At 45.8% G+C, this 14,264-nt stretch overlaps 1 protein-coding gene across 13 annotated transcripts in view; it reads right to left on the bottom strand.

Moving 5' to 3' along the window:
* The window catches only part of RALGPS1 (Ral GEF with PH domain and SH3 binding motif 1), a 255,617-nt gene that overhangs the window by 223,751 nt on the left and 17,602 nt on the right, over positions 1 to 14,264 (bottom strand). For 12 of the 13 annotated variants that reach the window (XM_034664532.1, XM_034664533.1, XM_011221139.3 and 9 more), the window contains exons 2-3: positions 8,529 to 8,650; positions 5,275 to 5,382 (exon numbers count right to left, since the gene is read on the bottom strand). In XM_034664532.1, coding sequence (XP_034520423.1) covers positions 5,275 to 5,382; positions 8,529 to 8,585 — 165 coding nt within the window. In that variant the 5' untranslated portion in view covers positions 8,586 to 8,650. Of the gene's footprint in view, positions 1 to 5,274; positions 5,383 to 8,528; positions 8,651 to 14,264 lie in introns of those variants that run through there. The other variant, XM_034664538.1, reaches the window with a different exon arrangement.

Raw genomic sequence — 14,264 nt, 5'->3', positions numbered from 1 at the left:
CAGGTCCTGTCCCCCTTCACAGCAGCTCTCAGCCTCAGGAGACCTGCCTGCAGGGGAGAGGTCCCGGCTTCCTGGAGAGAAGGGGCATTTCCTAGAGGTGTGGTGCGGCCTCCACAGAAATGGGCCCATCTGGTTGACAAGCAGCACTAGTCACGATGAGTACCGCGCACTGTATGGAAGTGTTAAATCTCTACATTGTACACCTGAAACTAACATTATACTGTGTGGCACCTAAGTAAAAACAATGAACGAACAAACGCACGAATGAATGAACGAACGAAATCAGCAAGCCTGCCACGGTGAGGCGCACAGGCCTGGACGGAGGAGCACAATCATCATCAAGTCTCTCAATGGCTTCTCCTTATTTGGGACATAAAGCTTTCATACAGGATGCCCGATGATGCTAGTGGCCCTGGCGATGCCTTCCTTAATCCTAACTTCTTCTCCCATCTCCTCCTTCCTCCTAGTCCAGGGCCTGCTAAAAATCCAGGCTTTTTAGGGAAATGGCTCAACTCCACATACTACAAAACGTTTCTGCTGAGGTGAATTCTTCAGAATGGAGAGACCTATTGAAGCACTTCACAATGTGGCCCTAAAGAAAGAGATGGCTCTATGTGGATAAATGAAAGCTACTTAGCCAAAAAGGAAACAAAAAATGTTTTCCGCATATGTTGAAAGTAGTATTTCTCTAACACTGGTGATTAAATCCCATCTTCCCAGCCACAACCTTATATCAAGGCTCTCAGACCCCAAATAAAGAAACAAAAGCAGCTGCTGGCAAATCAGTGGCATATTTTAGAACAGAAGATATCTTCACATTTGCGTTTAGATCACTCCAACAACTCACGGCCAGGAGGGCTCACGGAACAAAAGGCAATCAGCTCCAAAGATACATTCCTACTTCTACGCCCAGAGCCACAGGAAGCACGTGTCTGGCAAATTTAGAATCACAGTCAAGGAAATGCAAATTAAACAGGAAGATGCCACTTGTCGTCTGTCAGTCAGTGCCATCAGGAGCGACAGGACTAGAAACTGCTCTGTTCTTTTCGGAAAGCAATCTGGCAGTAACCCATTAAAAAAGTTCTTTAACTTTGGATTTTTTTAAAAAGCCAAACCTATAAAAAGTTGCAAGAACAGTATAATGAATTCTATAACCTTTCACCTAGCTTCACTAATTAACATCTTGCTTCATTTGCTTTATCTCTATGTATATAATTATACATACACACTTTTTTTGGAACCACGCAGAAATAAAATGTAGGTATCATGACTCTTCACCCCTAAATCCGTCAGCATGTTATTTCCCAAGAACAAGATCATGCTCTTATGTAACGATAAAATTATTACATTTAGGAAATTTATCATTGCTACAATAGCATCATCTAATATTATAGTCCACATTCAAAATTTGCTAAATATTCCAATATTGTTTTTTATAGCAATTTTCCTTGATCCAAGATCAGGCACTGCACTTAATATTATCTCCTAAGAAGTGAAATGAGCATACTGTTGACACAACAATCCCTACACCTACACAAAGAAGACCACTGGTACATAAGGAGACTTTATATAGAGATCTACATTCACATACAGATAGAAAAATAGATGTTTACTACACCATTATTTGCAATAGCAAAAATCTGGATACAACATAGGAGACCATGAAAAGGGAGCTGTTGAAAAAAAATTATGGTATATCCAGACTCTGGAATATTATGCAGCTATTAAAAATTAGAATTAAAGGGGCTCCTGAGTGGCTCAGTCAGTTGAGCATCTGACTCTTGATTTCAGTTCAGGTCAAGATCTCAGGGTCGTGAGATCAAGCCCTGAGTTGGGCTCCATGCTCAGCGGGGAGTTTGCTTGGAATTTTCTTTCCCTCTCCCTCTGCCCCTCGCTTGCTTGTGCATGCATACTCTTGCTCGCTCTCTCTCTCGCTCGCTCTCTCAATTAAATAAATCTTTAAAAACAGAGAATTACATCTATACATATTGACCTAGAAAGATGTCTATGATCTATTGATGATAAAGTTCCAGCACTGCTTTTTACTTTGCTTTCGGCCCACTGGGGAGTAGAAGAATGGAGATCTAGTGGCAGATGTCTGACATCAGCCATGGCAACATTTTTCTAGATATGTCTTGTGAGGCAAAGGAAACAAAAACAAAAATAAACTACTGGGACGACAACAAAATAAAAAACTTCTGCAGAGCAAAAAAAAAAAGCCAATCAACAAAACTAAAAGACAACCTACTGAATAGGAGAAGATATTTGCAAATGACATATCCGATAAAGGGTTCATATCCAAGATATATAAAGAACTGATATAACTCAACACCAAAAAACCAAATAATCCAATTTAAAAATGAGCAGAAGACATCCAGATGGTCAACAGACAGACACACGAAAAGATGTTCAACATCACTCATCATCAGGGAAATATAAATCAAAACCACAATGAGATATCACCTCACACCTGTCAGAATAGCTAAAATCAAAAACACAAGAAATGACAAGTGTTGGCAAGGATATGGAGTAAAAGGAACCCTCTGCACTCCTGGTGGGAATGCAAACTCTTGCAGCACTGTGGAAGACAATGGAGGTTCCTCAAAAAATTAAAAATAGAACTACCCTACAATCTGGTAATCACACCACTGGGTATTTACCCAAAGAATACAAAAATACTAATTGGAAAGGATATGTGCACCCCTATGTTTATAGCAGCATTATTTACAATAGCCAAATTAAAGAAACAGCCCAAGTGTTCATCAACAGATGAATGGATAAAGAACGTGTGGTATAAATATAAAAGGAATACTATTCAGCCATAAAAAAGAATAAAATCTTGCCATTTGCAACAACATGGATGGATCTAGAGGGTATAATGCTAAGCAAAATAAGTCAGAGAAAGACAAATACCATACAATTTCATTCAGATGTGGAATTTAAGAAACAAAACAAATGAGCAAAGGGAAAAAAGAGACAAAGCAAAAAACAGACTCTTAACTATAGAGAACAATCTGATGGATATCAGAGGAGAGGTGGGGGGGATGGGAAGAACAGGCGAAGGGGATTAAAGAGCACACTTAACATGATGACCTCACTAAGTAATACACGGAACTACTGAATCACTATATCATACCCTTGAAACTAATATAACACCTATATGTTAACCATACTGGAATTTTAAAATTTTAATAATTAATTAAATAAATAAAATTGCACATGTGATTCAGATTATATTCCTGTTGGATAGTATTGGTCTAGAATGCCAGCCCTGGTTTTCAATCCCAGATAGTGCCACTTACTCTCTGTGTGAAGAAATGATTTTCCTCTTAAGCACTCACTTGCTCATCAGTATACTGGGAATAATAAATATACCTAATGTATCAGGCTGATGTGAGAAGAAAATTAGATAATGCATGTAAAGCACTTAGCATAAGACCTAGACATGGGAGACACCTGCGTGGCTGAGTCAATTAAGCATCTGCCTTCAGCTCAGGTCATGATCCCAGGGTCCTGGTATTGAGTCCCGCTTTGGGCTCCTTGCTCAACAGGGAGCCTACTTCTCCCTCTGCCTGCCGCTCCCCCTGCTTGTAAGTGTAGTCACTTGCTCTCTCTCTCTCTGACAAATAAAGTTTAAAAAAGAAAAAAAAAGACAACTTTCTTTAAAAAAAAAACAAAAAAACAGACAAAAAAACCCTAGACATGGCAGGTGTTCAAAAATGGGAGCTGCCCTTAATTTTACCCTCCAGCATTAGGTGAATAATCAGGAGATGAAGGTTTTAGACCTGGCTCGGCCCATACCTGGCTATATGATCGAGGCAAAAAAAAATTAATCTCTTAGATTCTTCACTTCTTTATTAGAAAATCAGGAGCTAATAATCTGCTTCACTGGGTTATTCTGAGGGCTAAATTCTTTCAGTCTACATGTATTCACTGAGTACCTACTATGAGCTAGGCACCATTCTGGGCACTGCGGAAAAAAGCAATGAACAAGTCAGATAAAGCTCCTGTCCTTGAAGAGTTTCTATTCCAGAGGAGACTATCACAAAAAAATATTAGTATACAATGTAATGTTGGGAAGTAATAAGAAATATGAAGAAACTGGAGCAGGGTAGGGAAAAAGAGAGTGATGGAGAGATGCCACTTTAGCCCAGGGACAGAGACAGAGACATGTGGAGAAGAGCCAGTAGGAGTGAAGGAAGAGAAGGACAGGGCCCTGTGGCAGGGGGATGCTGGGTGAATCTGGATTAAAAGGAGCCAAGGTATGGCTGGGGAGCACAGAGATGGGAGCAGGAGAGGAGACTCTGCCAGACCACAGGGGGCCCTGGAGGCCTTGGGAGGAATGCAGGTTCTCATTCTCATACGAGGCAGCTACTAAAGAGCTTTACGAAGGTTTTTAAATGATCCTTTGGCTACACTGAAGGAGGTGATGCCAGGCTCAGCATGGCACAAAATAAATGTGGGGGCCGGCAACGGCAAAAGGCTGAGATGCGGCCCAGTCAGCTCCCCCAGGACCCTGGAGGGCATGAAACCTGTTACAGCAAAGGGGACAGGGCGGAAGTGGGCGTGGCAGGAATTAGGTCAGTGGTACTGCAGAGAATGACAGCCCTGCAACAGTGCTTGCAGTCAGGCTCCAGGTCACCCCAGAGGCAATATACTCCTCTACCCTCAAAGCGCAAAAGGAAGAAACTAAGTCATGGCAAACGAGAAGCCAACTCTGCACCTGCGCCACAAGGAACAGCCCTCAGTCAGACGAGCAGAAACACACCGGCTGAAGAAAAAACAATTTTTAAAAAATTTATTATTACAAAATACTATCTTCTATCATAGAAAAGTCATTGTAAAAATGTAGAAAGGAAACAAAAAGAAACAGAAAGAAGAAAAATTCCAATTAACTAGAATCCTACAACCAGAAGTTAGAGTAAATAATGTTTGGCTATTTATAACTAAATTTAATGAATACATAAACAACAAATCTAGACCTCTTCCTCCGCAAATATAAATATGCATGCATTGCACGTGCTTTTTAAAATGACACTGTTCTCTATTAATGGTGCTGTAACTTGCTCCTTTCACTTACTATTCGTATATACTGCGCATGGCTTTCAAGGTGGTTAATTCTAGATTGATGGCAGTCTTTTTAATGCTGCTTAGTATTTCACAAAGAATATTATATCCCACAGTCCCTACTACTGGGTGTATGGGTTGTTTTTGCCACCCCCCCATCACACCCCGTTTTGGTGCCCAGACACTCACATCAGTTCCATTACTTACAGCAAACTCCTCGGGACTCACTTTCAAGACATCGAAGACGACGGCATCATAGCTCTTGCTGGCATAGTCGCAGCTCTGGCCCTCCAGAGAGTCTGAGCTGCTGCTGCCCTGCGGAGACAGGCAGAGAGGGGCCGCCTGAGCTGTCGGGCTGACTCCCACACCCAGATCGACGATGCAAGAGTGACAGCACCATACAGTGAGAAAAGGTCCTACTGCCCGCTGCTTCACCCCATTCCAAGCCCCGTGTTAGGTACTTCATATGCACGCTCTTGTTTAATTCTTGTAAGAACTGAGATCACACTATTTTTATTCCCGTTTTACAGATAAGGAAGCAGAGGCAACGCCACCTCCCCCGAGGTATCAGAGCCAGGAAACTGGCGAGCCAGGAGGTGAACCTAGTTTCGCATCTACCTGACACCAGACGCCTACCCTCCATCACTGCCCCCAACTGCTTCCAGCCCGCGGTGTAGCTGGTGGGTTAAAAAGATATAGCCCACTCTTCCTTCGAAAGAAGGGTTCTTCACAACCTAGGAGGCCTGAGGCAATTGTCTGTCTTGTTCTGTCTCTCAAACATTACCTGGTTTCACCTTTGTTTTTTTGGTTTTGTTTTTTTCTTGAAGTCATTGAAGGAAATTCTTATACAAAATGTTAAACTGACTCTCAAGGCTTATTTCATGTATGGGCCATTTGGAATTCAAAGCCAGTTTGCTGATGAGGTGAGAGGTAACCAACAGGCTTTGGAGACGGGCGTGAAAGTTATATTTAGTAGAATCCCTTATTACGGAGAACGCCATGAGCCCTGCATGCACAGAAGGGGTCTCCCATAAAAGAGCAAGTTAAAACTCCCCAAATGTGGCCAGTTTTATGAAACCCAACACTGTGGGGACCCCAGAATGTTGAACATACCTTCTCTTCGATTTTATTTAATTTCATCAAATTCTACTTTGGGGAACCAATCAAGCTTACCACCCAAAGCTTGTGCCCTGTTCATAAATGGTTTTATTCGTCTCAACCCATGAAGAGGGATTTTGTGGTTTCCATTAACCTCAGTATCTTGGACCGGGATTTAGAGAACATGCTTTTATTAATTCTTCTTTATTTCACTCTTTCCAAAATGGCTATATCTGGAAAAACTTCGCAATCTTACTGGAAACTAGAGTGTTTTTAGGCCAGTGAGGGAAACCAACAGTCAACAACTGAGAATGTGAGGTTAAAAGGAGGAGTGGAAACTCAAACCTGTAGATTTCAGGAGGCCTGTGTCATTGAAAGGTTTTACGAATGACGCTGCTATGCCCAAAACTCTAAGATGATCTGAAGCAGCAGCACGTCATGGTGGTTAAGGGCTCTGAAGTCATGCCTGGTGGAAATGCCAACTCCACGCCAGCTGCTGCCTGACCTCACACAGGTTACTTCACCTGACCGGCTCAGCTCTCTGGAAAATGGCAATGGTGGCACCTCCTCCCCTGGGCTGTGGTACGGGTTATAGACGACGGGGCTAACAAAGCAGCGGGCAGAACTCCCCCCACCCTCACCCCCACCCCCACCCCTACCCCCGCCAGGAGACACTGATTCGAGGGGCCTGGGCGGGCTCAGCCATGGCTATTTTAGAAGTTCCCTGAACGATGGGACATTCTCCCCTGAGGAGTATCTGAGCTAAACTTTTGAGATGTAGCTAAGACGAATCGTGAATGCCTCTGAAATTGGCAGTCTCTCCTGCCCCTCAGTCTTATGCACAGACTCCAAGCAGGAAAATACCTAGAAGTCACTCTGCACTTCCACACCCGCCTTCCAGAAAGTGACCACGTCAGCTGACAGGGTGGTTTTCCTCAGCGTAGTGTCATCAGGGTTAAGAGCACCGGCTTGAGCGTCACAGGGGCCTGGCTGTGAATCCCCACCCACGGCTGACCAGCTGTGTGATTTAAGCCAGTTTATTCACCTCTTCCTGCCTTAGTTTCCCCATCTATAAACTGGGGGTGAAGCAACAGTACATACCTGATCGGGCTACTGTGAGGATTAGTGGGATGACACCCGTGGAACATGCAAGACAAGGGCCCGGCTGACAGGACGTGCTGAATTATGGGGGTGGATGTGTGTGTGGTGTCATTCAACCACCAGAATTTACTGAGTACTGCAATTACACATGTGTTCTTTCCTTCAACAACTATGTGAGTATTACCATGTTCCAGATACACATACATATGAACACACAGAGAACATATGTATAATATATGTACATACACACACACACAGAGATCAGAAAAGAAAGAAGTTTTACTCCAGATGGAGAGTAAATTGTAAATGAAAATAGAAGTCTCATTCCTCCAGTTACCAAAGAGTCCATTCCTGGGATTTCAGGTTTCATAACTTTCCCGTAACACCCCATCGCATCAGCCCCAGACACACACGCTCATACAAGAGGCCTTATTTAATCCAGTGTTGCCTCAAATACATTAGTGCTGGTGGTGACGATGAGGCAGTGACTTCATTTAAACCTATATTGGCACCACTGGGGAATTTTGAAAGGTACTCACAAGTCTGTTTTCAGAAGCAGACATCAAAATAAAGAATTTTTTAAAGGTTTATAAGATATGAAAAAGTTCCTGTGAATTTCTAGCCGATCACACAGGATCATTTCAAAAGCCCAGCTCAACTGTGAGGGACTGAGCGTTCCCTCGCCAGTCTGTCACAGGACCAGGCACTACACATTCAGCAAGGTGGCAACCCTGGGCCTGGGGACACCCGTGCCTCTTGCATGCCTCTGTTCCATCACTGCACTTGGAAAACAAACCCCCACAACCAAACCCTGGGGCAGGGGCCCTAGCCCAGGCCACTCTCAGACCACCAGTCCTTACAGCCATCTCCTACTGAGCAAGGTAAACAAGAACACAGGGCCAGTTGGAATCACTTCTGACTGACTTCATTCTGGAATGTGTGACTTATTTATAATCAGCAGCAGCTTTTCTTGGGAAAGGTCTGATCCCATCTTGCCACCAAAATGGAATGTGGCACTTGCTACAACTGGACTGGGCAGGTGTTTGTTTTTCTTTGAAGAGAACGGCTGCAGAAAACGTACTGATCCTCAGGGCTGACTGCCTCCCAAATCTCACGCCGGGTGTGGCCAAGGGCCTCAGGCGCGCTAACAATGGCCGTATTCACGGAGCCTTGCTGCCTTGCTGTCCACAACTCAGCTGGGGCCTGGCTGAAAGGACCTCCCCTACCCCCACCCACTGTCCCAATTCTCACAGCCTCTGTACCTGTGGAGTGGCGGAGGTGACCAACACGCTAGCCATCAGACCATTCCTCTTGTACATAGTCTCCGGGCCGCAGGGAGCTTCAGGGCAGCCTCCGTGGGTGACATAACCTGTCTGGAGAAGTCCTGCAAGGCAAGGGGGCTCATGAAAACTAGCTTCAAATGCAACTTAATCCCACCCTGGGTGGGGGGGTGGAATGCTGTGCTAGACTAGAGCAGAAGACCCCAGAGAAGATCTTTACTTTTTTTTTTTAAAGATTTTATTTATTTATTTGACAAAGGGAGAGAGAATGCACGTGAGCAGGGGGAGGGGCAGAGGGAGAAGCAGACTGGCTGTGGAGCAGGGAGCCCAACACGGGGCTCAATCCCAGGACCCTGGGATCATGACCCGATCTGAAGGCAGATGTTTAACCAAATGAGCCACCCAGGCGCCCCGTGACCTTTGTTTTAAATGAAAGCAGGTAAAGAAGACAAACGAATTCACCGTGTCTCCCCGTGCACTCAACCGCTTCGTCAGTAACAAGGTGGTAACAGCTAATACTTGCACAGTGCTCAGCATGTGCCGTGTACTTGACAGACATTAACTCAACGGACCCTCACAACAGCCTTGGGCAGGTCCTCTGACACCCATGTACATGTGAGCAATCTGAGGCGCAGAGAGGGTAAGTGACTCATGCTTTGGTGGCTTCACTCACACTGTCCCCTGAGCCCATCACCGTTCAAGGCCCTGCTCAAATGTCATTTCTTCTGAGTATCGCTCCTGGACCGCTCGACCCAGAACCAGACGCTCTCCTGCCAAGGTGTACATACCTCTAGCAGAGCATTTATCACAGCACTGAACATCACAGACTGTAGCCGCCCCCTGCTTTTTAGCAGGAAAGTGACCGGGAGAGTAGGGAGGATGTAACAGGGAAGAAAAGGAGAAGGTAGAGGGCCCGGCTGGAAGCCAACTGCAATGACCCAGGCCAGAGCTGAAGGTCCTCTGCCCTAAGTAAGGTTGTTACAGTGAAGTCAGAGAGAAGGAGACGGAATGGGAAATAGCAGGGGCAGAAACTGATGGGGAAGGGGGACGGGAAGAACAAGCTGAGGGTGAATGGTGTCTGGCCTGAGTGCCAGAAGGATGGTGTGTCCCTCCTCAAGGAAAGGAACAGAGGTGGTACAGCAGATTTGTGGAAGATGATGATGAACTTAATCTGGGATATACGCCGAATCCGCGGTGCCAGAAAGAAAATCCACCCTGAGGACAAGATCTCACCCAAAGCCCACTGGGGAAGACAGTCTGGAGGTAGACGGAGAAGCTCTCCGCCCTGCCTGTGATCTTGCTGGAGCCTCAGCCACAGGGCCCACAGTGGAGCAGCGTGCCAGACAGGACAGAGTCGAACACCCAAGAAGCAACATCAGAGCGCCACAGGCTCTGGCCACGCACGGCTCCAAAGCCACGATGGCCGTTCCCTCACAGCCGCTCCGAAGGCTTCCGTGAGCCGTGTCCTCCTCAGCGACAGCCTGTGAGCTATCCACCTTCCCTTCTTTCTTCCCCCAGACACTGAGAAGAACCAGTCTGAGCTCTAAGTGACATTTGGGGGCCAACTGGGGACAGATGGATATGGACATTTTAGATGATATCAAATTACCATTCATTTTCTGGGGTGTGACAGCAACAGTGGGGAGATAAAATAGGAGATATCTATCTGGGTGACGCACAGAACAGAATTCAGAGCTAAAGTTAGCTTATGACTTAGTTTCGAATCAATCCACAAAATACGCTGAGGTCGAGTTAAAGCAACCACGTCACAATGCTAACAACTGACATCCACTGACTGGAGTTCACTGTACTAGTCTCTCAACTCTTCTGAATGCTCAATCATTTTCATACTGAAAAAGAAAGAAAGGGGGGAAAAAAGCACAGGTCCGCTAAGTTTTTCCTCAGAGGCCAAACTCCTCTTTCACAAGCAGGGAAAGGGGACGGGTTGGAAACACTCATACGTCAATCATTTCTGTCCGTGGAGAAGCCATGTCCACGGTTACCCAGGACCCAGAGCCTGTGGCTGGGGCAGGTTTGGAAGGCAGCTGCACAAAAAATAGGAAGAGGCCTTTAGTGAAAGAAGGCCTAGGAATGGGGAAGGGAAATGCCCCAGGGAAAGGCAAAGCAAAACCACAGTGAGCTACCACCTCACACCCACTAGGACGGCTAGAATGAAAAAGACACCACCAAGTGTTGGCAAGGACGCGGAGAAACAGAGCCCCCTCATACATTGCTGGTAAGGAGGCGAAAGGTACAACTCCTTTGGAAAATAGTTTGGTAGTTTCTTCAAAAGTTAAACATACACTTTCCAAATGACCAGCAATTCTACTCCTAGTAGCTACCCTAAAATAAATGAAAGCATATTTCTGCACAAAGACACAGACGTGAATTATTCATCAGAGCCAAAAGTTGGAAACAATCTAAACGCTCCTCAACTGCTAAATGGATCAACAGTGTTATATATCCACACGGTGGAATATTACTCAGCAATAAGGAAATGAAATACTGATAAAAACTATAACATGAATAAACCTCAAAAACATTACACTAAGTGAAAGAGGTCAGACCCCAAAGACTGTACTGTAGGGTGCCATTTTTATGAAATGTCCAAAAAAGGCAAATTCACAGAGACAGGAGCACATCAGTGGTTGGCTGGGGTGGAGGCAGGACAGTCTGCAAATGGGCACAAGGGATTTTTCTGAGGTGATGGAAACGTTCTAAAACTGGATCACCGTGACAGTCCCACAGCTCCGTAAATTCACCAGAAGTCACAGAAGCGTACACTTCGAATGGGTGAATTTTACAGTATGTAAATTACACTACAGTGAAAGCAGCAGCCACCCTCGGTTTCATGGTGGCGACCTGAACTCCCATGTTTAACTGTCCCCTTCCACATCCAAGAAATATTTTAAATATTAAAATAATCCAAGAAATATTAAAATAGCAGAAACAAACTACATTAGCACATGACAAGAGAGAAGGGTTATTAATAAGCAAAAAACTTTGAGGAATTTCCACTGCAGAAGAGATAGGACTGCAAGGAGGGGAACCAGCCTCTGGAGCAACGGGAAGGCCTCCCAGGAGTCAGATGGATGGAACTTCCCTCCAACAGACACCCGATGAGAAACTCAAGAGACTTCAAAGCAGGGAATCCAGAAACTGAGGCTGAAAGTAAGGCCAGCTCAAGAGCTCAAAGCAGCAGCATGAGACCGGCTCAGGCCGCAGAGCTGTTTCAGACCAGACATGCCAGCTCATGTGCACTGGGAGTCGGGGCCAACCCAGCCAGGCTCTCGATGCCAGAAGCCACCAGCTTGTTGGATGGACCGTGCTCAGATCAGCTCAAGCCAGACTGAAGTGACTGACCCAAGCGTGTCCCCACAGCAGGAGGGCATAGGAGATAGCCAGCCTGATGCTCCTTGCGGAACCAACTTGTTCTGTTCCAGGCTGAGGTGGGCTTCGCTCCTTTCAGGGTATGCCTGGCACTCTGCGGGTTTTCACCAAGGGGAACCCAACACGGAGCCCAATCTGCTCGGCCTGGCCCCAACCAAAGGCCTTGGCTCTCCCCAGTTGCCTGACACCATAAATTCTCAAGTCACGTGACCCTTCAACATAGGTGCCACATTTTATTCTCACACTCTCTTCCGTGACTGGTCATTGGCTCAATCCTGCATCTGAAGGATGCCGCCAACTCTGCCCATTTCTCCAGCATAGTTGGGGGTGGGGTGCACTTAGGTGCCCCTGTTCACACACCACCAGCAGCACACCCAGGGCACAGCAGCTGTGCAAAGCTGGGCTAGGTGCTACATTTCTAGCTCATTTCATCTTCACAACAACCCCATAAAACGGAGACGCTTCTACTCCTAGAAACTGAGGCTCCAAGAGGTGATGTAACTGACTGCTAGTTGAGTGATGGGGCTAGGGAGTTCAAAACCTGGTCGACACCAGCGCCTGGGCCTGGGCCTCCTCCAAGAGCCCACGAGGACCCAGCAAGAAAATGCATGTAAAACACTCCGCCCGGGCCAGCCCCAGACCAAGCACTCAATCAAAGTTATTAGTTACTATGAGTGTCAATCTAATCCTACAGTTCCATTCGTTTATACCTATTTTTTTTCCTAAAATAATGAACAAAAAATTAACCTCAAGAAAGCACAGCATCATGCTGTGAAACCACAGGCCTCCCCTGCAGGAAAGAGGTTCCCAGCAGTGTGAGTCCAGGTGTCTAAGGGCAGGGCTGAGGCCTGATCTGCCCACCCTCACCCCTCTAGCCCCCCTAGAGACAAAGCATATCAGCCACAGTGTGCACCCCTTATGCTTCCTACGGGCAGCCTGGGCTGGAAAGGAGCACTTGTTTGACATCTGACTCCTGCACGTCTTGCCATGGACACAAACAGCCTAACTTATGGGCAGTGACTCTCAGGTAAGTGATATTTCACATGCTAAGAAACGACAGGACCAAGCAGAATAGAGTATCCTTTCCGGGGCCCAGAGAAACCCTCACCCATCCACCTTCAGTCTCCAACTCCTCATTAAGGACCACTCTCCCATTTAGGGAGACAGCCTGACCCAGGCCCCTCCCTGAGACCTGCTCCTGCACCCCACGGGAGGGCCCCTGATGATGGTGACCATGCCTCCCAGGCCAGACTGACTGGACCAGAGTGGCCAGTTGATTCTCCTGAGACACCAGTCTCTGCTGGTCAGCCAACCTGAGGCACTGTGTCCTCGCTTCTAGGGGGTGGCCAGATCCTGCCTGGTGCAGGGAGAGTCGGCCAGGGTGTGAGGGGAGCAGATGCACGCGGAAGCTGGAGGCAGAGTCTGTGTCTAAAAGAAAAGGAGAGCACTGGACCCGGTTCCCACCCCGGGGCTCTGTGGTCGACGCCTCTTTTTCAGCGGCTGGTAGAGTGGCTTTCCAAGAGAACTTGACCAGGGCTACTTCCTAAACACCAAGTTCACGCCAAGCCACCAGAAACCTGACCCTGAAAACACAGGGGGCTCATCTGAACGGGGAAACATATGCATGTTCATTCCCTCATCAAGCTCCTACTTCATGCGGGAATCATTCTAGCCAGGAGTTTCTAACCATTTTTGTGCCTTGGACCCTTTTGGCAGCCTAGCGAACCCTCTGGGTCCCTCCACACAGGAATGTTTTTACATGCATAAAATAAAATTACACAGGAAACCAATTACACGGGATTACCCAGGAAACCAATTATATTAAAATACAGTTATTAAACTATTTTTAAATACTTTATAACATGATAATGTATATTTCTTCATGTAAGGGAATATATATATATATTTATTGTTGCATTAAATAACAAGATCTGTTGGCAGGTTTAATAACTACCATAATTTGAAAGTAGTTATGAGCACAGATATTCTAAGAGGCCAATGACTGTTATGTGGTACGAAAATACCTGTGATTTTTATTGGTGACAAAGTCCCAAGTACTATTATTATTACTGTCTATATTAATAACTGAGGGAAATGCTAAATTTCAGTTAGAAGTTGGTGAAAATAAAGATGTATTTTCCCATCAAAATTCAATGATGCCTGGTCCAGAGGCCCTGTTCCAGGCACTGGGTACATGAAGCGAGCAGGCCCTGCTCCCATAGAACTTACATTCCAGTGCAGAAGTCAGAAAATACATGGATACAAAGAAGATAACTTCAGATACTGAGAAATATCTCAAAAAACTAAAATAGGGTGGAAGATAGTATT

This window comes from Ailuropoda melanoleuca, chromosome 7, assembly GCF_002007445.2.
Source record: "Ailuropoda melanoleuca isolate Jingjing chromosome 7, ASM200744v2, whole genome shotgun sequence".
NCBI classification, from domain to species: Eukaryota; Metazoa; Chordata; class Mammalia; order Carnivora; family Ursidae; genus Ailuropoda; species Ailuropoda melanoleuca.
This window is presented reverse-complemented; position numbering and strand designations above follow the sequence as displayed.